We start from the raw sequence: 23,943 nt of genomic DNA, 5'->3' as shown, positions 1-23,943 counted from the left end.
CTCAAGTAATGTGCTTAAGTACAATTCTGAGGCAGTTGAACTTTACTTAAGTATTTTAATTTTAAGGAACTTTGTACTTTTACACAGCTACATTTCAAAATAAATATTGTACTTCTTACTCTACTACATTTATTTGAACCCATCAGTTACTAGTTACTTTGAAGAAAAAACATTTAGCATAGAAAACATGGCAAACATTTATGGAAGATAATGTACTTTCAAATTTGCCAACTACAAGAGGACGTAATCAGAGCAGCATAACTGGACCACAAACTGTCGTATTCGATTTAAAGAGAATAATCTTCAGGACGAGGAGATTGCATTAAGATGTTTATTCAAGGTAAGCATTAAGTAATCATGAGTGTAACTCCATCCACGGCTGGCAGCCAACTGACTGTCAGGACCCCTTGTGCAGGTATTCATAATAGGAAGGTGCCCCTGGCGCGCCTGTCGTAAAATGAGATATTCAAAGCATGAATATTACATCCTCCTTCTTTTAAAGAAAGCTTTATAAGCTATGAACAAAATTGAAATAAAGAAGGTTGTGCAATACTCTGTAAGAGTTTCTTTGTAAACAATAACCAAGTGCGTTACATGTGTCAGGACCAGGCAATGTAAACAGGTAAGATTAATATGTTAAACATAAGGATTCTTGTATCAAAGGTATTACAGTTCGTATTGTGTGCTCTCTTATTCTGGAAAGTCTGCTTTAATATTCGAATACTAAAGCTGTGAATAAGGTATGTATTCAAGGCTTATTTGGTCGTGTGTCTCACCACCATATGCAGCTCTTATTTGTAGAATTAGCTTGCTAACTAAATGGGACTATATCGACAAGTAAGCAAGGTAAGTAGGTCATAGATTCAACACATATAGTAAGTCATCATTTCAGCATACATTAATATTTTGTTACATTTCACCACCCTTTCTTTTTTTTTTTTTTTTTTTTTTTCAATGGGGTAAACAGTGTTATAATAGGGCAGCGATCCGCCTGCACCCTGTACATTTATAGGTCTAAAACGTCCCGAGGCTTCACTGCTCGGCCGGATCTGGTGTAGTATGAAGCTGAGTTCTCTTCTGAGTCCTCTGACAGTTCAGGGTCGTTGGTCTCCGGCGGTTGATCGACGCTCTCTGGACTTGGCATACCGTCGCTGTCCTGGAAGTGTTCCTCTTTTGTGTCCCTCAGGTGCCTGCGGTTGCGGCGGTATTCGCGTCCATCTTGGGTGCGAACGTGGTATGACCGCGCAGTGTCGGCTGGTTGTATGACTACTGCTGGCCTCCAGCGTCCATGTTCTTAGAGCCTGACAGATTCACCACAATGTAGTGGGGGCAGTGGTCTAGCTGACCTGTCATAGTATTTCTTCTGGTGCTGTTGTCTCTGCACTCGCTTGTCATGTCCATCTTTGGGGCTTACTACCCCTGGCCGCAGCTGTTGGTTGGTGCTCGGGAGGGTTGAGCGTAGCCTGCGGCTCATCAACAGCTGTGCCGGCGATTTGAAGTTGTCGACATAGTCCTGGTTGTTCCAGTTAAAGAGATCTGTCCCTACAACCTGCCAGGGGCGGTCTGGGATACGATGAGGCATCATAGGCTCCTTGGTGTTTGATGGGCGGCGCTCTTGGCATATTGAGCACTTCTCCATGACTTGCTCTATGTGTCTACCCATTCCAGGCCAGAACATGATGTCTCGTGCTCTCAGTTTGCATTTTTCCATTCCCATGTGGCCTGCATGGATCTTGATCAGCATCTCTCCTCTGAGGCTGGTAGGGATGACTATTTTCTCCCCTTTGAAAATGATTCCATTCGTTTTGGATAGTTCATCTCAGTGATTCCAGTATTCAGTGATGTTCTGGGGGCATTGTTTTCTTTCCTCAGGCCATCCCTCCAGGATAGCCTGGCTGAGCAGCTTTAGCTGTGTGTCATTGTCTGTTGTTTCTCTGATCTCCTGTAGCCTGTCGTCGTGCACAGGTAAGCTGTTGTATACCATGTGTACCTGAAGGTCCATCCCTTCACTGAGACCGTCGTCGTGAGAGGTGAGTGATTTCCTGGACAGCGTGTCGGCAACTGGGATGTCTTTCCCAGGGCGGTGCACGATCGTGAAGTTGTACTTGTGTAGTTGTAGTATCATCCTCTGTAACCGCGGTGGGGCTGCGGCGACTCCAGGGGCTTGTGGTCAGATTGCACCATAACATGGCGACCGTAGGCATATTGGTGGAAGCGTTTGAATCCATAAAGGACTGCGTACATCTCCTTTTCGATTTGTGCGTAGTTGACCTCGCTGTCCGTGAGTGATCTGGATGCGTAGCTAATGGGCCTTCCTTCCTGCATCAGCACAGCACCCAGACCATACTTTGATGCGTCCACTTGCAAGCTGAGCTCCTTATCTGGGTCAAAGTAAATGAGGACTGGCCCCGGTTCACTGGTAAGTATGTCTTTCATCTTTTGGAATGCAGCGTCGTGCTGCGCGTCCCACAGGAACTCATTCGATTGTTTAAGCAGCTGTCTCATGGGTGCGTTGATCTCGGAGAGGCTCGGGGCGAATTTCGCCAACTAGTTGACCATACCTAGCACGGTCTCCAGTTCTGCACGGCTCTTTGGCGCCTCCATCTCCTTGATGGCAGCTATCTTGCCTGGGTCAGGCTTCATGCCGTCAGCTGAAAGGACGTGCCCGAAGTAGCTCACTTCGGTGGCTCCGATGGTGCACTTGTCTGCGTTGAGCCGAACGCCTCTCTCCCGTGATCTCACCAACATTGCATGTAGATTCTTATCGTGTTCCTCTCTGGTCGCGCCATATACAAGGATGTCGTCTACTATAGCTGCTACTCCGTTCAGTCCCTCGTATGTCTCATCGATTTTCCGTTGGAACTCGTCCTGGGCAGAAGCGAGCCCAAATGGTAATCGTAGGAATCTGTATCGTCCAAACGGTGTGTTGAAACGTCGTCAGCTTCGATGATTCTGTAGAGAGCTTGATGGACCAGTATCCCGACCTTGCATCCAGTACGCTGAAATAGCGCGCGCCTGTTAGTCTGGGTGTGATGTCCTCTAGTGTCGGCAGAGGGTAGTGTGGGCGCTTGATAGCCTTGTTTAGCTCCTTAGGGTCCAAACATAGTCTGAGCTTGCCTGTGCGTGGTTTCTCAACAATAACCAGTGCACTGACCCACTCCGTTGGTTCGATGACTTTAGCGATGATCTGTGTGTCTTCCATACTCTGTAGCTCCTTCTTTAGTCGGCCACGCAGGGCGATCGGTGTCCTTCTCAGTGGGCAGACTACTGGCGTGGCGTCTGGGTCTATATGGATGTGACACTCTCCTGGGAATAGTCCTATCCCTTTAAACACGTTGTGGTATTCTTCCATGATGGTCTGTTTATCTGTGTATGCATTTACTGACAACACTAGTTTAATGAGGTCCATATTCAGGCATGCCTGTAAGCCTAGAACTGGGGGTGCCTGAGTGTCTACTATGTAAAAGTCTAACAACATGTCACGCTCTTTGTATTTACACTTTAACGTGCATGTGCCCTTTACCACTAGTTTCTCTCCACCATATCCTGTCAGTCTGCGTGAAGTAGGCTGTACTTTGCGTTTATCTTGTAAACTGTGATACTCTCTCAAAGGAATTACATTTACTTGTGCACCTGTGTCTAGCTTAAATTTAAGCTCTGTGCCCTGTTTTCCTACTTGTATGTCTGCGAACGCTTGTTCTGTTGCATCAAACCGTCTGTCTGTCACGGTGTCTACATAAAGTTCGTCTGACTCTTCCCCTGACTCAGAGCGCATGCTAATCTCGTGTACTGACTTTTTCTGGAAACTACCGGCCCTGCAGACTTTAGCAAAGTGGTTCCATTTTCCACACTTCGTGCATTGTTTCCCCCTAGCTACACAGTTATCTCCTTCCTTGTGAGCTCTACTCCCACAGTATCCACAGTTCTTACGTGTGTCTGTGTCGCTCGCTCTGTTCGCTCTCTCTGTCCACTCTGTTCTGGGGCGGTACCTCTGTGCGCTATACTTCTGTTCATGTCTGTGCACCTCGTGCACGAGCTGCTCCTGCGCGCTGCTCGTGGCGCCAGTAAAGCTCTTTATCTGTGATTGTGCTAGCTCGTGGGCTCTAGCTATATCTACCGCTTTGTCTAACGACAAGTCTGATCCAGTGTATGCCAAACACTATGCGGTCTCTAACCATCTCATCATTGTTCACATATGCACAGTCCTTCACGAGTAGTTTCAATGCAGTGACAAATTGTTCAAATGACTCGCTAGGTTGCTGGGTTTTTTCATGGAATTTGTACCTAGCGAAAATCGTATTCCTCCTTGGAAGTACGTATGCTTCGAAATTGTCATAGTAGCTCTTCAATACCTTTGCTTCATCTGCACTGAGAGTCCATGTGTTGTGAATTTCTCTCCCCTTTTCTCCGCTCCACAGTAGCAGGTAGCTACATTTCTCGTCCTCTCCTTTCTTCTTGAGTTGGCCCGAAAACATTAGCTCCGCGTGCTGTCTGAACTTCTTCCATTCTCCCGGTAAGTCCAGAGAATCCCAATTCATCCGTGGCGACGGGACTCCGTTGATATCGATGTTCATCCTGCTTCTGACACCATGTCGTATTCGATTTAAAGAGAATAATCTTCAGGACGAGGAGATTGCATTAAGATGTTTATTCAAGGTAAGCATTAAGTAATCATGAGTGTAACTCCATCCACGGCTGGCAGCCAACTGACTGTCAGGACCCCTTGTGCAGGTATTCATAATAGGAAGGTGCGCCTGGCGCGCCTGTCGTAAAATGAGATATTCAAAGCATGAATATTACACAAACCACTTTAACAAGATACACTACGCGACCAAGGTACCCATGTACATGTCAAAATACTTCCCAAAGGTCAGTGAATACCACGATCACAACACCAGAGGGAGCTCCACAAATCATGTAAAACCCAGATTCGGATCAAACAAGGGACTAAACACGTTTCGCAATTATGCCACATCAATGTGGAACGCCCTGCCTAAAGCTGTAAAGGAATGTGAATCACTACCCACCTTCAAAAACACTCTCAAAAAACACCTACGTGAGACTGCAATTCGAAACTGGCCCCTACAAATGTCCTAACCTAGTTGTACAGTAAATGACCAAGTAAGGCTTTGTCAATATTCCAATGTACAGTGTAAAATGTGTGTGTGTCCCCTTCCCAACCCCCCCCCCCCCCCCCCCCCACCTCCAATGTACAGCCCTCACCCAACCCACCCAACCCCACCCCACCCAACCAACCTCCTCCAATGTACAGTTTCTATGCCAAATGTATATACACTCCTTTTCTGGACACTTTTGTATCACAAACAGTACTGTATTTGCAAATCTGATATGTCATAAATGTATAGATGTAGCAGTACTGTCTATCTGTATGTCATGTATGTCATATATGTTATGATGAATTGAAAATGGGGGACCCTGATGTAAACAAGTCGAAAGTCTTTCTCTGGTCTGCATCCCCTTAACAATTGTATGTATTGAGCTGTACTGTACTGTACCCATTCTGCAATCTGTTAATAAACTTTTCAATCAATCAATCAATCAATCAAAACATAATCTTTAGAAGAGTTTTACCAGAGTACTATTTTATCTGTGTATTTCTACTTTTACTTCTTCCACCACTGCCGATACTAAACTACTCCTGATACCACTCACCCTCAGTAGAGAAATACTGACAGAGAAAGAGAGATAAGAGAGATGGGGACTTGAGAAAAGACGGGCACTGCAGATGCACCGTCCCAGATGAACACAGCGCTGTGTGAATGTTGCAGCACCACTCAGTGGAGCTCTCATTCTGTGTGATTTCTCATTCCGTGTGGTCTCTTCCCATATGTCCCTGTCCACTTGACGACTGTCGGGTAGTAGTGCGATGTTGTGGGAACACAGCCAATATCACTATACTTCGAGCTTCCTTTTTGCGCAGTACATCTTTGTTAATTAAGTGGTCCTTTTTAAAAGACTTTGCAGTGCAATGGGGAGGGATAGTGTTCCCTTTCCCCTTGCTCTTCCCACCTTCCTGAAGATGACTAAATCTACACAAAGGCTCCTCCTCTTTCCTCCCCTCTTCCTCCAGTTATTAGACCCGTTTACCCCACTTCCCCACCCACAAAAAGCTGCCGTCTGTCACCCTCCATCACCTCGCCCACGGCACTGTTTCTCAATTAGCACACTACATGGAAAAATCCCAAACTGAAACTCAATGGACTGAGTCTGCAGAGGCAGCGTTCCCCCGTAGAAAACCAAATGAAGGGTTGTGGGGGAAATTAGTTGACGCTTGATACAAAAAATATACAAAAGAAAACCATTATGATTACAGTGTACAAGAAGGAACACTTAACGGCTAGATCCACAAAGAATGGATTGCTCGGAGCAAGTTGCACCCTTACTTTTTTCAATTCATGTAAACAAGACGAAAGTCTTTCTCTGGTCTGCATCCCCTTAACAATTGTGTGTATTGAGCCGTACATATCCATTCTGCAATCTGTTAATAAAATTTTCATTCAATCAATCACCGTGCAGATTGATTGATTGAATGAACATTTTATTAACAGATTGCAGAATGGGTACAATACAGTACGGCTCAATACACACAATTGTTAAGGGGATGCAGACCAGAGAAAGACTTTCGTCTTGTTTACATCAGGGTCCCCCATTTTCAATTCATAATGAATTGTAAGTAAGGGTGCAACTTGCTCCGTGCAATCCATTCTTTGTGGATCATTCTAGCCCTAAGGCTACTCCTTATTCCAGTGCTTGCCTTAGTGTGAACTTGAATGTTAGTGGTGTTGTGCACATAATAGGGGCAACAGTTGCTCAGGAGGTAGAGTGCTCATCTGGTAATCGTAAGGTTCATGGTTCGATTCCCTTTCTCTCCTCCCGGACAGTGTCGAAGTGTCCTTGAGCAACACACTTAACCCCTATATGCTCCTGATGAGCAGGTCGGCACCTTGCATGGTTGCCTCCGCTGTCTGTGAATGTGTGAGTGGATGGGTCAATGTGAGGAAATATGGATAAAAGCGCTATATAAATGCACCATTTACTGTAATAGTGCTTTCCTAGAAAGCATAGTGTTCTCTAAGCATTAACTCTCATCTCTAATCTACACTACACAACCACAACAACTGTTATGAGCAGTGAGGACAACACAGGGTCATGTTTGAACCCCTTCCCTTATTTTCACAAGTATTTAGAGAGAAAATTAAAATTAGCGCAAGAGACTAAACTGCAGGCTCCTGGGGATGAAATGCTCCCGTTGTGTCACAAGAACTGGTCCCTGGAGCACCATCGCCCTCTGGTGGAGTAAAGTGTCTCCTGCAGTGGCCCTGTTGCACACGGCTGATGATGGGCACACAGCAGAGTGTTCACCCCAACAGACACCCTTTCTGTAAACATGTCGCCGGTAACACGTTATAATAACACTCAGTTATTATAAGACCATTAAGGTATTTGTAGATAATAAACTAATCTGTTACAAATGTTGTAGACAGCTTTCGGATACACCCTTCTTTGTGACATCAAACAGTGACAGAATTAGGACTATAGATAAATGCAATTGTATCAACATATAAAATACATGCGCACACATATAGTGTAACAAGGGGGCATGTAGAGGTCTCACGCGAGTGAGACTTGACTTGAATGAATGAATGAAAACTTTATTTAACAGATTGCAGAATGGGTACAATACAGTATGGCTCAATACACACAATTGTTAAGGGGATGCAGACCAGAGAAAGACGTTTGTCTTGTTTCCATCAGGGTCCCCCATTTTCAATTCATATTGACATTTATGACATACACACAACATACATGACATTTATGGCATAGGGACATACAGGTATTTAATTAGTACTGATACATTTGTGACAAACGGTATTCAAATATACAGTACTGTTACCCATAGATCCTGACAGAGTATATACATATGATGGGGAGGGGACTGTACATTAGGAGGGGGTGGGTGGGTGGGAGAGAAATATACATACGGTGGGGAGGAGACTTCACGTTTGTTGCCATCTGTTTGAATGGAAGCACGATATACATTAGCAGAGCCAAGTTATTCGTGCTGCTCCACGTTTTTAAGGTATGAGCAGGCTAAACACCTTTTTTGTTGGTAAATCTATTTAAATCTAATAATTTCCGACCTACAACTCTTATATTTTGTGTAGACGTACTTGATGTGGTGCGCGCTAACGTTACATTCGAATTATGTGTTTGTTCCTAATGTGTGCTCAGTATATTGCGGTATGTGATGATGACATGAGGGTAATAATATAGGCGCCGATACAGCCTGAAAATACAAATAATTATTACCCTTGTGTCATCATCATACCGCAATATACTGAGCACACATTAGGAACAAACACATAATTCAAATGTAACGTTAGTGCCCACCACATCAAGTACGTCTACACAAATATAAGAGTTGTAGGTCGGAAATGATGGAATAGATTTACCAACAAAAAAGGTGTTTAGTACTCCTGGGTCCTCGTGCCCCCACGTTACACTGTTATGTGTGCACATGTATTTTATATGTTAATAAAATTGCATTTATCTATAGTCCTAATTCTGTCACTGTTTGATGTCACAAAGAAGGGTGTATCCGAAAGCGGTCTACAACATTTGTAACAGGTGATGAAAAAGTCAACAAATAATGAACTGTATTAGACATTTGTTAATAGGCTTCACTTTAGATTAGGGCACACAATAGCATCTGCAAATGATTTATAGATGTTTTATGAATGTCTTAACAAATTATTTGTTAAACACGAAAAGACAAGTCTGGTAATTGCTTCGTGTGTATTCATAAAAGTCCACAAATAAACAAACTATTAGACATTTGTTGATGATGAATAGGCTTCACTTTAGATTAGGGCACACAATATCATCTGCAAATTATATTATAGATGTTTTATGAATGTCTTAACAAATCATTTGTTGAACATGAACAAAAAAATTGAGGTACAGTAGTCGTTTTTTCATATCGATTTTTCAAAGCATCTACAAATGTGTTACTACACATTAAACATTATTTAATGATGAACAAATCAAGTACAAACAATGTTGATAATGAGTTATAAATAATGTAGAACTAATTTGTAAATGTTATACAAATAGTTATAAATGATTTAATAATTTACGAATGTATATAAATGGTTTGTTCATGATTAGTTCATTATCTACAAATACCTTATAAAGGTCTTATAACTGAGTGTTATTATAAAGTGTTACCGACATGTCTACATTGGGTTTAGCTGTTAGATATAGAGGTGACTGGCCACACACACATACACCTGGGAGCTGCCAATACAAACAATCATTCATTGTCCACTGAGCAGAAGTAGAGAGGGGTAATAATTATAGCTGCTTGTTCAGCATTAAAGCCCTATTTATTACTTACCAACGATGTTGTTGATTGGTTGAGTCCTTTCTCAGCAGCACAACCCATGGTGTTCCTCATAATAGGGCTCCAAATAAATCAGAACAATCCTTTTAAATGCCATTGTTCTAATCCAGAGTGTTGTGGCTGTTGTAGTTGTTAAGGCCGGGAGAGTGCCGTGTCATCTACTTCCACAACCTAGATGTTCCCATCTAGTCTTGTGACTGGCATTGTTTTTATTAGGCCTACTAATTTGTATCCGATTGTTTGTTTTGTCTCCGACGGTATCACTGCCCCCCTCCCCCATTATTGTTTATGGAAAGTGCTATATTAAATTATTATATTATTACTATTATGACGTTATATTATTAAGTTATTATTTTATTATAATAACCACCCTTAATGTTTGACTATACTAATGATAATAGTGGCAAAACTCACGTCATGATGCTTTTCTTTGTTTCACATCTCCACTATTTAACTTGTTGGACGAACAACCTCTTGCTTTTTCATTTCTTATGAACATTCTTTGTGCTTCTTTCATGTTTTGAAGTAGAAACCTTGCCATGGCTAAACTTCATAGTTCAGAATCCAGGACGGAGTTGTAAAATAATTCAGATTTGACTCTAGGGCTCTAGGAGGCTGCAGAGAAAAAGGCCTATATCAATTTCACCCAGACAGTGTAGTCATTCATATTTTCATCAATGTGAAATCGGAAACCTTGTGCATTTCCGTTTAGAAATTAGAAACAAATCAATAAATAAACGTTTTCTAATATTTGTTTTGCTTTATTAGAATCCCCTTTAACTTACTCTTGGGAGTGTCACTTGAGTCTTCCTCATGTCCAACAAGGTGTCAGAAGGCGGATAAGGCATAGTTATAAAAGCGATCACACTCTATTACCGGTACTACCTATTAACATGAGGACAAAGGTACAAATCTGACAGTGCTTATGCGAACAGCGTCTTTAAATACAGTACGACTCCACAAAAGATCATGGACCAAGTTACATTCCAAGTTAAAGACATGCTTTTTCCCTGTGTTCCCTCAAGCGAGATTTCCGAGTGAACGTCTTGCCGCACCTGGGACACACGAACGGCCGCTCCCCCGTGTGGACCATCATGTGCTTCTTCAGTTCGTTGTTTAACCTGAAGGCCTTGCTGCAAATGTCGCACACAAACGGCCGCACCCTGATGTGCTTGGCTCGCCGGTGAGCGATCAGGTGCGAGTCCCTCTTGTAACACGCGCCACACTCCTCGCACTTGAAGGGCCTCTCCTCCGTGTGCTGGACCATGTGCAGCTTGAGCTGCGCCGCGCTCGGCCACCCCTTGCCGCACGTGTCGCAGAGGTATGGGTTTTGCCCTGTGTGTTTGTACTGGTGCCACTTGAGGTATGTCCTCTGGTAGAACTTCTTCCCGCATATTGGACAGGGGTAGCCGCCTGTGTGCCTCACCATGTGCGCTCTCAGGCAGTCTTTTGTGCTGAACTGTTTCCCACAGTAGGAGCAAACGCAGGGCTGCCTGTCTCTGTGCCTCTTCTGGTGGAGAATCAGATTGGCCAACGACTTGAAGCTCTTCCCGCACGTCTCGCAGATGTGTGGAGCCGCCTGTGCCACGTGCGCTTTCTCGTGGATGTTCAGCAGAGCTAGTTTCGTGAAACATTTCTTACAGGCGGAGCACTGGTACAATTTCTTGCTCTGTTGATGCCGAACCAACTCGCATAACCTCACAAAGGTCCTCTTGCACAAAGGGCAGGGATACGAGCCTTTGAGTTTGTGCGATTGGGAATAGTGTTTTTTCATGTCGACAATCTGCGAAAAGTTCTTCTCGCACATGGTGCACTTGATGAAGCGAGGTCTGTTTTGGCGGCCCTCTGTGAGTTCCATAGAGGCTGCGAGCGGTGGCTTTTCGCTTGCATTTGTCTCGGAAGTTCCCTTCTTCTGCTCCTGTCCCTCTGGTGGTTGATTAGTCGATTGGAAATTGCAAGCGAAGATAACAAAATGGTTTGGGTCCGCTCTCCTTTTTCTTTTGCCAGTTCTCTGGGTACATCTGGTCTGGTGCTTCTCATAGCTCTTATAGTAGGTAAAACCTTGGCCACACTCTTGACATGTAAGAGAGAGGTTAGAAGGCTGCTCAGAGTCGCCAGTTTCATCCTGCTTCGATGCACTATGGGCAAAAGAGCTTGAGGACAATGGAATCTCCTGGTTCTTCTCCAACGATGTGGCATTTGATGTATTCTCCTCTGTAAATTCATTTCTTGCCAGAGGATGTCGTTTTGACTCATGACATTCCTTTTCCTGGTGTCTTTCACAGTCTTCATAGTGATCAAAGTCTTTTCCACAATAGCAACACAGAAAAGGGATCTCCTCTGTGTGGCATCTCGTATGCCTCGTCAGGTCACTGGCACTGGTGAAGATTTCCCCACAAACGGAGCACGTTTTGACACGGCTGCTTCTTTTACATGTCTTCTTTGTGGATGAGTCCGAGGGTAATGAAAGTTTGGGTAGTACATTTGAACACCCGTTTCCCTTTTCTCTGTGCAACGCCTCTTCGGTCTCATCCGCAGGTTTAGATTCGGACTGAGTTGGGCTTGCGGAACTCTTCGAGTCCGTCCGCATCTTCCTTTTGCTGCTGTTCAGGCAACTCCTTCTGTGTTTGTCAAAGCTCTTCGGGTAAGTGAAAGCCTTGCCACAGACTTGACAAATGAGACTGTGATCTTCAAAAGATTGCTCAAAGTTCGTAGCAGTATTCGACTTTGACGGGTTGTGGGCTGTACTGCTTGGCGACAAGGGGCCGTCTTCCTCATTTTTCCTAGATGTCACAATTCTTTTCACATCTCTTTTTGGTTTGGGATGCAAATTAATCTTCTCAAATAAGCTACTTTGGCTGGCTGGATGGTTTGGATCTGGGAGTCCCTGTTTTTTACCTAATCTGCTCATCAGGCAACCACTGTCAGATATCTGGTGTTTTTTCAGCTTGGCAAGCGAATCAAAACTCTGACCACAGACGCGGCACTCGAGGCTGTTTGCTCCACTGTCCGTTTGTGAAAAACAAAACCATGTTTTGCCCGGTTCAGTATCACGAGACACATTTTCATCGTGTGCGAGCTGCACTTCAACAGAGGGCACATGATCTTCAGACAAATCCTCCAGGTGCCGCTCGCCATCTCCAACTGCGTTCCACGTGGACCCCGAATCCATCTCACCCAGGTTCTCGATCGCGTCCGTATCCGACTCGCTGCCAAATGAGACACGTCTGTGCCAATCCCCAGAGACAGACACAGATCCTGATTCGACAGTTGAGTCTCTTTTTTCAGGTTCCACCTCTCGCAAGTGACAGGATAGGCTGGACAGGATGCAGTCATCACCCGAGACCGACAAGGCTGAAAGAATTGGAAAAACAAAACAAAAAAATACAAATATTTCAACGCCTGAAAAAAAGAAAGGGAGGTAGGAATTGGGTAAAAACATTCTACAAAATACTACCTTTAGGGACCTCAACCCTGTGACGTTTATGATGGTGGATGAGTGTATTCAATGGCTGAGGTTGATTCAGAAACGCTGCACACTCCTTCAGGATAGAGGGAGAGAGACTGAGCCAGTGGGCGGTCTGGGAACGGGATAATGCAGGCATTATTATGTGGAATTATTATGCGGAATTTCTGGACTTCTTTTGACAATACAAAATATGATATGCATTTAATAACCTTTCCAAACTTCTCGTAGGGGGTGGGGTTTAGCTGCTCAAAATAAATGTACATTTGCTATTTCTAGCTAGTCGTAATGGCTGTGTGGTACATTAAAAGACATGGCCTAGATATGACATATCAATTGTTTTCACAATCATTACAACAACTAAAATGATGAAAATGTGTCATCATTTGTCAATTTCCAATGATCATTTTAATAGAGCATTTACCCACCCCCATCCACATAAAAGCAATATGCATAATGTCTATAACATCATATATAACATAACAAAACATATTAGTAAAATATGATAATTATAGTATTACTACACCAATGACTTTTCTGTTTTGTGTATAAAATACAGGATGTACAGTAGGGGTGTAACGGTACACAAAAACCACGGTACGGTACGTACCTCGGTTTTGAAGTCAAGGTTCGGTACGGTTTTCGGTACAGTGGGGGAAAGTTTGGCTTTCCATGTTCCACTCAGGGGTGATGTAGTGTGCAGTAACTAATTGTACTTGTAGGGCTGTCAACGAATATTCTATATTGAAATTAATAATAGACTTGTAAAAAAAATAATAATAATAATAATTATATTAGATTGTGAAAAAAACTGCCCCCGGTGGGCAGTCGTTAGTGGTTAACATACCGTTGTATTAGTTCGGTACACTACACAGCCGTTCGGTACGGTATGGTACACACTGAAACTTGTTTGGTTCGGTACGGATATGTGTACCTTTACACCCCTAATGTACAGTAAGATTGAATGTCAGAAAGATAGGCAAGACATCCCATGTTTATATGATTAATTCCATTACTGACATTACAGTCAAGAGACAAGCTTGCATAACTGATAATAATTTAGTAAAGAAATATATATATATATATTGTCTTAATTATGAAATAATGTAAATGTTACATTGAGAGTCAGTGAGATATCCCAACCTACCTGTTCAAGGGTTGGAACAGGCAGCAGCTTCTGTAGACTGCAAAGAAACTTCCTCACAAGAGACTGCAGGGCTGAATCATATTTGGGACCAAACTCGGTTGGGAAAACTTTCTAAGGAACAAAGAGAAGTGTCCAATACATATAAGTAAGTAAGTAAGTAAGTGAGTAAGTGAGTAAGTGAGTGAGTGAGTGAGTTTGTATTTCTTTATTTCGCACCATTTCAGCAAAACAGTAAAAAAATCGAAACATTGACCATGACAGAAAGTGTATAGGTGCAGAGTAGAGGCAAGACACCCAGGTGGGCCTATACAGGGCCTCAACTCATTAAATCATCGGATAAAAAAAACACAAAAACAAAAGTAAACTGAAATAAATTCATAAAACAATTTTCAACTCATTCAGGGCCAACAACGTTTATATATGTGTTTGCTCGCCATCCGTTAATACTTTGAATGCCCAGCAGGGGGCGCACATTTAGTGCTTGAATGCCCAGCACCACTTCAATGTTAACATTAATATCGCCTAATCTATGTTTTAAATTGTGGCTATGTGTCTAATCTGCCCGTCGCATTATCAATGACCCATTTCCAGTCAACATTGTCGAAGCGGATTGTTTTTTTATCGGTTCATTTCCGTTTTATATCATTTTGAAAAGCCCTCGTTTTCACGGAAAAAAGAAGAGATTCCATGATAATCGCCCTGTACTGGAATATTCTAGAACGTTGTCATTTTTCGGCCTATTTATGAATAGTTTTCAAATAAACGCTAGATTATCGATAGTATATGTGTACGTGTGCACGCTGGTGCCGCGCGCTGAAAATCGATTCTCTCAGTTCCTGATCGCTTTTGGAGTCAAAACAGCCATATCACATATAGGGGGAAAGCTTATCTCCGTGAAAACGGGTCTGATTATCCTAATACTGGTAAAATAGATTCCTTACCTGAGATCAGATGGTATCCAAATGGATTATTCCAATTCCTGATCGCCATTCCGAAAATCGATCCTTTTATTGATCCACCGCATATACTGTACAACACATAGTCCCCGCTGCTCTGAGGGTCCAGAATGAAGCTGATCGACTCCGGTCACATGCGTGAGAAGTAAAATGTGGAGTCCGGGTTTTTTTTTCTCATGCCTTTTCATTGAGTCCAATCCAAAAGGGTGAATTACCATCTGGAAGACGATAGTGGGCGCTTTTTTCACATCTGAGCGCCTGGAGTGGCTGATTTACCAATGGTAGACTCGGTTAATGAAATATGAATTCAGATCGCTAATAAAAAAAAATAAAAAAAAAAAAACCCGCGTTATGGGCATTCAACCCGCGGGGGGTAAACCCGAGAAAACTCGGGTTGGGCATCCAAAGTGTTAAGTGCCGTTAAAAGGCATACTGGGACCCCGAGGGTGCCGTACCGGCCAGATCCTCCCAGGTGGCAGTATCAAGAGTGCAGTAAACCCTGTTCCAGACAGAGTGTTACATTTAAACTGCTCCGGGCGCAGTTTTTAGTACAGGGAAGCCTAGAGGTTCACTCGGTCGCATTGAAAGGTGTACGGGACACTCGATACATGTGTTGTGCTGGATTATGTCATGGACCAGATGGACATCAGATGGACCAGATGGCGATCAAACAATTGGAATATTCTTTTTGGAATAAGCCCGATCTAAGGTAAGGAACATCTGACATCTGCATTTAGTATAATACACGTTGCGGGCTATTACCAGCCTCCCAGGAATTACCCTAGACCGCTCTAAAACCATACTTATATTCACCACGGTATAAAACGGGAATGTATGGATGAAAAAATTAGTTCTTTTTCACATATTGAACGATATATACTTGATGTCAAATGGGCCATAGTATTGTATCCATAGCTATAATATAGAATATAGTTATAGCCCTGCAAACACTGCCACGTATTCCTATACTTTAGAACGCTGGCCTTTTAACTACACATCACGCATATTGCTCTGGCGCTGATTGAGTTAGATCAAAATAAAACTAGAAAGAAAATGTTTAAATAAACAAGAAAAATAAATAATAATAATAATAATAATAATAATAATAATAATAATAATAATAATAATAATAATAATAATAATAATAATAATAATAATAATAATAATAGCAATTCCAGCCTATGATAGATTGAGAAAACACCTGAGTGAGTAAGATACATTTAAAAATAAGAATAATAATTTGTTTCAAGACAGAGATCTGTAAAAAGTCATAATTTATACCCGATAATTTATATAGCTGCTAGATTAACATTAACAACAGGCCTAATTAAAATAGCAATAATATTTACATGTGTATTACCTGATAGAAGACATCCCGTTGCTGTGGATCATCCACTAGAGTGTGAACAAGCTTAAAGAAGTTCATCGCCGACGCCTTTACCTCAGAATCATGGATCTACAAAAGAAAATTACATGACACCTAATGGTAGAATCCTTAATGCCATCAAACAGCGACCTCTAGGCAAAAGAGCCCTGTGTGGTATTGCACTTTGTTTACATGTTTTGTTTTGGTCTGATGTGAGGATGTGGTATGAGTGGTAATAGGGGATGAGGTTGCTCAATGCTTATTGCTGGCCAGTGGCCACACCTCAGGCTCTGCCAAGAGAGGTCTGTATAAGTTACTAAACTCCAACCCACACCAGACCACCAAAACAAAAAATTATGGCATTAACACTTTGGCTGCCGGAAGAGGTTTTTAGGCGTCCTTCCCCGCCATGCTCAAGTTGCCGAAGACGCCGTAACTAGTCTTTGATATCAATATTTCAAAAATCTGTGATCGAATTCATATTTTCTTTTCGGAGCCCTGAGATGTACTGGTGAGCTCCCATCAACTGTTTAACGGTTCGAGAGCGCCATCTGGTGGCCGATCGGCAGATCGGCCAAGAGGGAGGGGCTCGCCAAACAGGAAGTGCTCATCCTATGTGCTCCGGGCACTCGCGATCGGTAGCCGGACTCCATCTCAACACACTGGATGATCAATCGCTCGCCCTAACTCAATAAACAACGTTATTTGGACGTATATAGTATTATACAACCTGAAAACATCCCATAATCGAAAACGGTCTACACCACGCTGATCGTCCAACGGCGCGAGGAAGATACGGTAAGATTCAGCGTTATTTTTGAACGTGTTCGATATAAACTGCTCTGATGAACATATGACCCACACTAGATGAATGATATAACGCTGCCCACGGAATTATAAACGATCCCCCGCCCATCCGGTCAACATCAGATGATACATAGAAACTTCTAGAAGTACGTCCAATTGAAATTTTTTATATCGCGCCGATTGCCATCAAACTGTATTTCATCATCAATATAATGCATTTGGGGCTATAGATCACGTTCTGGAGAAAGCTGCAGAAAGAGATGAAAACATACTTATACATTAGACCATATTTTACTATGAATATGTGAATGAAAAAGTTTAACGTTGCTACACAATGAACAATACATATAGGACTTTGAATGGGCCATAATAATGGCAATTTAGCAATAGAATTAAAAAAGTTATAGCCCTGCAAAGAAGGGGTACTTATCCATAGACAAATAGAGCTGGCAACCTATGGTATATCATGAATTTAGCCTTAGGCAATCAAAGTGTTAAGGATTCTACCTTTAACACTTTAATCGCCGAAGACGCTGGGCAGCGTCTTTTCCCCGCCATGCTTATTCTGCCGAAGACGCTGGGCAGCGTCTTTGATATCAATATTTCAAAAATCTGTGATCGAAATCATATTTCTCCCCCGGAGACATGATATGTACTGTTGAGCCCCTCTCAACTCTCCAACGGTTCAAGAGCGTCATCTGGTGGCCGATCGGCGGATCGCCCAAACAGGAAGTGATGCGGATGAAGTGGTGCTCACCCATATTTCGTCCGGGCACTCGCTATCGTTAGCGGGACTCCATCTTGACACACTGGATATCGATCCGTTGCAAATAACTCGATAAACAACATGATTTGGACGTATATACTATTATACAACCTGGAAATGGATCGGATATTTCTACATCCCATAATAGGAATATTTCAGTTCCACGCTCATCGTCCAACGGCGCGAGGAAGATACGGTAAGATTCTGCGTTATTTTTTAACGTGTTCGATATAAACTGCTCTGATGATCATATCACCCACACTAGATGACTGATATAACGTTGGCCACGGAATTATAAACGACCCCCCGCCCATCCGGTCAACATCAGATCATACTTAGTAACTCCTAGAAGCACGTCCAGTTGAAATTTTTTATCTCGCACAGATTCCTATCAAACTGTATTTCATCATCAATATAATGCATTTGGGGCTATAAATCAAGTTCTGGAGAAAGCTGCAGAAAACGATAAAAACATACTTATACTTTAGACCGTATTTTAGTATGAATATGTGAATGAAAAAGTATAACGTTGCTACACCCTGAACAATAGATATAGGACGTTGAATGGGCCATAGTAATGTCAATTTAGCAATACAATTTAAAAAGTTATAGCCCTGCAAAGAAGGGGAACTTCTCCATGTTAAATAGGGCTGGCGAGGGATGGTAAATTATGAATTTAACCCTGGCGATCAAAGTGTTAAGTGAATGAAAATGACTCACAGTATGACTGAGTATGTAGAGAGAGTCCTGAGAAGTCAGCGAGGGCACCTACCTCTTCATCTCTGCTGTTGATGTAGGTGTCCATCCTGGTCAGGTGGGGCTGGATGGTCTGTGGGCTGGCTAATTCATCAGTTCGACACACCTCCAGCACCAACTGTTGACATACAAACAGCATCAAATGAGTCAAAGTCAACTTTATTGTCAGTTTTCTATTTGTGCAAGACAAATTGAAATTCTGTTCCCCCATTCCCATGGTGTATAAAAAGATCTAGACAATATAAAACACAAAGTAACATATAGGGCACAATATACAATACACAATATACAGGACTATGTAGGAGAATATATAGTAGCTCAAATGAAATTAATGAATGAATGAAATAAAAAGAGATACAACGAACTTAGTGCAAATTTGCTTAATTAGTGGAAATTAACTTACCAAATTAGGCCTTGATAACATGGAAGAAATTAGTATCATAATAATCATTACATTTTATTTTAGATACTAGAATTATGTAACACAATATGTATAGATATACACACTGTATACTAATTTCATCATATGATCCCATTGATAGACGATAACCAAAAATATTGATTTACTGCTATGGGGCTTCTCGATTATGGCAAAAATTATTATTTTGATCGATATTGAAATCTTGTTAAATACGATTACTCATTGATTTGAGAACATCATGTGACAAGGACTGAATTTGTTTTACCTTTCGTCTCGAACAAAAGCTGCCTTTCTGCCATCTTCTACAAGTTACCAAAGACTTTCAAAATAGCTGGAGAAACACTCCCTCCTCCCTCTCAACACGAGCTGAAACTACCGTTTGGGCTTGGGGGGGGGGGGACGGAGACGGAGCGCACTGCTGTGAAGGAAGGGTGCGCTGTGTTTACAACACAAGACAAAATGAGAGCAACATGGCAGTAATCGTTTTATCTCGATTATCTTGTTTTCATGATCGTGGGAAGCCAAAATCTAAATTAAATTTTAAACTAAATTAATCGTTCAGCCCTAGATTAAACAACATCGTATACAATTGCCTTAACTTGCGCAATGTCACAGATAGAGGGTATGATCTGTGACTGTGAGCATAGTCGAACACTATTACGTTACGAGATAAGTTCCATGGGCAGGTGACTTGGTAAAGTTTTACGGTACCTCATCAAGAAGAACGCAACATGAATTAATAATCCGCGCGTGGTCCGATGTAAGCGTATAACATTCCAGACAAGTGCCACAAGAGAAGAGTGCCAATTGCATCATTGCAAAATCTGCTCAGGTTGTGCTTCACTTGATTAGTTGAGCTTGGCCAACAACAGCACACACTTAGCTAGTACAGCTGTACACAGTGTTGCGTTGTTATTATGGGCTGAGCCGCCACGCAGGATAATGACGCCGCGCGCACGCGCGCGCGCACACGCACGCGCGGCCGCACGCGCATGCGCATATGTTCCCTCGCGCACAATAATACACTTTGTTTGTATAGCCTTTCATACAGAAACTGCAGCTCAAAGTGCTTCACAACAGAATTAAGACAGGCATAAAATGAGCACATAAAGTGCAGACATATAAAATCAGTTTTTCACATTAGGATCTAACATCCCAACAGGCAACCTTGTTTATGGTTTGATTCAGTTTTAATATAAATAATAAAAATAAAGAGAAGATTAATTAATTATCTACTCAGTCCCGAAGTTTGTGATGTAGATATGGAATGTCCCGGGTTGCTGCTGTTTGCAGAGTGTGTTGTTGTCCGGGGGTGAGTGGTGGTGGGTGGGGGTCTGTGGGCAGCGGCAACTTGGGACGTTCCATATTTACATCACAAAGAGTCCCAGACTGGTTGAAGACACCAGCCTATAGCGGCTATTGTTATGATAATGCGAGGTAGCGCCGGGGCCGGGGACTCGGCAGGTAAACACGAGCCGAGCCGAGCGCAGCGCGTTCTCGCGAGCGCGTGCATGCGCTTCTGCTCAAATCTTTAATACTCAGTGAGGTACCACTGAGTGGTACCCCGTGCCATGAACAACGCATGCCTGGCTGTACAGCTAAGTAGTACAGCTGTACCGCTAATAAGGACTCTGCTGGATAATAAGGTGGTGGTATTTGGAGAACAACTAAATAAAGTCCTGCATGGTGAATAATGCATACCTTTGATTGATTGATTGATTGAAAACTTTATTAACAGATTGCAGAATGGGTACAGTACAGTACAGCTCAATACATACAATTGTTAAGGGGATGCAGACCAGAGAAAGACTTTCGTCTTGTTTACATCAGGGTCCCCCATTTTCATCATCACCTCAAAACTCGTGGTGATTGTTTTGACCACGTTAAAAGTGTACAACTCAACCTCTTCTTCACCATAACAGAACCAGACCCAATCTTACCCGCGCACGCAGCCCCATCACAAGTTGGACTGTCTCTCTGTACGTGAGCAGTTCCGGGACCGTCTCTAACACTGTAGTAACAAACTCGTCTAGGAGCCCATAGTACATCACAGCTCCCTCCGTGACTATCTCCCACAGAGCCGCAGAGAACAGCTGCAGAGGAGGGACGAGCAGGCGCAGGGACGAGAGGGGAAGCGGGGAATCTGAGGAAATAAATAAAACGCTGTCAATTATTATTTAAATATGTATTTCCTATAGTTACAAAAGCAAACTATTGCAATCATTTGATATTTAACTTCATTCACACGATACCGGAACGAGAGAGCAATGTACGAATTGGAAGCACGTACCGTTGTCCTGAGAGATCTTGCTCATCTTGGACGTTATATATCAATCATATTGGGAGTAAGAAAAGAACCATCCACTGGGATATACAGGGCCAAAGGAAAAACGACAGAATGTGGAAGTAACATGGAAGCCACGTCTCTCCAGTCTGTTCTTTTGGTAGCGCACGCTCTCTTGCGTCTTTACGCACGACCTGCCGTACGAGAGAAGCGCAGTGCGCACGCATCCAGGGAGTAGGGGGTATCTGCAGAGCCGCAGAGCCAGGCTGGACGGGTATAAGTGGTCTGGACAAGTATAAGTGGTCTGGACAAGTAGTTGCGAATGGGGGGGGGGGGGGGGGCGGGGTTCGTCTCGTTTACATTATACATAGACAGTAATGTTACATCTAGACATGTAATAATAGAGTCAGTGTGTCAACAGTTGGAGGATGTGTGTTTAGTTGTCACTTTGTTCCCTCAAAGATGCTGCTGCCAGCAGCTGGAGAACTAATGGCTGCACGACTATTAGGAATGTCTGACTGCTAACTGTGTCTGACTCTTAACCACCAAAACCTGCAGCACCTATAATGTATATCATGCCAGTTAGGGTACAGACCCTCGCCTGAATAATACTGTTTATTTTTCTCATATTTTTTATATTCAGATGACATTTTATTGCCTGTATTTATGTCTTTATACTATTACCCTGTCCATACCTGTACCCCCCCGCCCCCCATGACACCTACATTTCTCCTTTAACTCACCTGCATGTACATGGGTGGACACACACACACACACACACACACACACACACACACACACTCCAGGGTGTTCTCTGACTATAGCTGTTAGTCATCCCGCCTAAATGGTTTAGTCTCTGACCACCTAAAGGACAACTTCTTAATTTTCAGGATTTGTAATCATACTAAATATGTTGTCATCTACGCCGGACGCGTATCGCTGGAAAGAAACTCCGGAGACTGTCTCATGCTTTCCTCCGACGCATGTGCGGCCAGCCTGGGTACAAGTTTACTCTATTATTACATGTCTAGATGTAACATTACTGTCTATGTATAATGTACCTATGTAAACGAGACAAACCCCGCCCCCCCCCCCCCCCCCCCCCCATTCGCAACTACTTGTCCAGACCACTTATACTTGTCCAGACCACTTATACCCGTCCAGCCTGGCTCTGCGGCTCTGCAGATACCCCCTATTGGAAATGCATGGTGCATTATTAAACAGAAGCACCACTAGATGGTAGCAAAGCATCTCAAAACCGACAAGTCCCACACCTCTAGGCCCTAGCCTAGTGGCTTCTGGGTTTTGATTGATTGATTGAAAACTTTATTAACAGATTGCAGAATGGGTACAATACAGTACAGCTCAATACACACAATTGTTAAGGGGATGCAGACCAGAGAAAGACTTTCGTCTTGTTTACATCAGGGTCCCCCATTTTCAATTCATCTGGACATATATGACATACATGACATACTGTACAGATAGTCAGTACTGCTACATCTATACATTTATGACATACCAGATTTGCAAATACAGTACTGTTTGTGATACAGAAGGAGTCAGGAAAAGGGAGTATATACATTTGACGTAGAAACTGTACATTGGAGGAGGTTGGGTGGGGGGGGGGGTTGGGTACACTGGGATATTGACAACCATACTGGGTAATCTACATTGGAGGTGGTTGGGGGGGGGGGGGGGCACACTGTATATACAAGCAAAACTGTACATTGAGGGGGGGGGGGGGGGGACACTGTACAAACAAACAAAATTGTACATTGGACTATTGACAAAACCATACTAGGTAAATGACTGTACATTGGAGGGGGTTGGGTTAGGATATTTACAGGGGCCAGTGTTGAATTGCAGTCTCCCGTAGGTGTCTCTTGAGAGAGGTTTTGAAAGTGGGTAGTGATCCACATTCCTTTACAGCTTTGGGTAGGGCGGTCCACATTGATGTGGCATAATTGCGAAACGTGTTTAGTCCCTTATTTGAGCCGAATCTGGGTTTAACATGATTTGTGGAGCTCCCTCTGGTGTTGTGATCGTGGTATTCACTGACCTTTGGGAAGTATTTTGACATGTACATGGGTACCTTGGTCGTGTAGTGTATCTTGTAGACCAGGCCCATTGCAAGTTGCTGTACTCTGTCGTCTACTCTAAGCCATCCTAGGTTGTCAAAGTGGGCAGGGGTGAGGTGGGTTCTAGGAGTAAGGTCAAGCAGTAGTCTGACCAGTTTGTTTTGAGATGTTTGTAATTTTGTTTTTAGCGCCTTTGAGGTGCTTTGGTACCATGAGGTGCAAGCATAGTCGTGCTGACTTGGGATCAGTTTAATTGCCCCACCAGGGTAATCAAAACTGAAATCTATATCTAGCCCTGATACAGGACCCTTTGGGAGTCTGCTTTTATATCAGGTGTTGGCGTTGTCTTCTCTCAGACAACAACAACCAATATACAACCCCCTCTCTCTCTCTCTCTCTCTCTCTCTCTCTCTCTCTCTCTCTCTCTCTCTCTCTCGCTCTCTCTCTCTCTCTCTCTCTCTCTCTCTCT

The 23,943-nt window shown here is 43.0% G+C and overlaps 1 protein-coding gene across 1 annotated transcript; it reads right to left on the bottom strand.

Annotated features, from left to right (window-relative positions):
• Nucleotides 1-10,205: 10,205 nt before the first annotated feature.
• On the bottom strand, nucleotides 10,206-21,504 carry LOC311239052 (uncharacterized protein). Its single transcript, XM_084327279.1, has 7 exons — nucleotides 21,400-21,504; nucleotides 21,050-21,252; nucleotides 18,705-18,806; nucleotides 16,354-16,449; nucleotides 14,038-14,148; nucleotides 12,882-13,005; nucleotides 10,206-12,778 (listed from the first exon to the last, which is right to left on the bottom strand). Exons 1-7 carry the CDS (start codon nucleotides 21,422-21,424, stop codon nucleotides 10,416-10,418), a joined length of 3,024 nt encoding a protein of 1,007 aa, XP_084183405.1. The 5' UTR covers nucleotides 21,425-21,504; the 3' UTR covers nucleotides 10,206-10,415.
• Nucleotides 21,505-23,943: the final 2,439 nt, after the last annotated feature.

The sequence above is a fragment of the Notolepis coatsorum genome, assembly GCF_963971535.1.
Source record: "Notolepis coatsorum genome assembly, chromosome: 13".
Lineage (NCBI taxonomy): Eukaryota > Metazoa > Chordata > Actinopteri > Aulopiformes > Paralepididae > Notolepis > Notolepis coatsorum.
The sequence above is the reverse complement of the archived record's forward strand: the minus strand, read 5'-3'. Positions and strand labels throughout refer to the sequence as shown.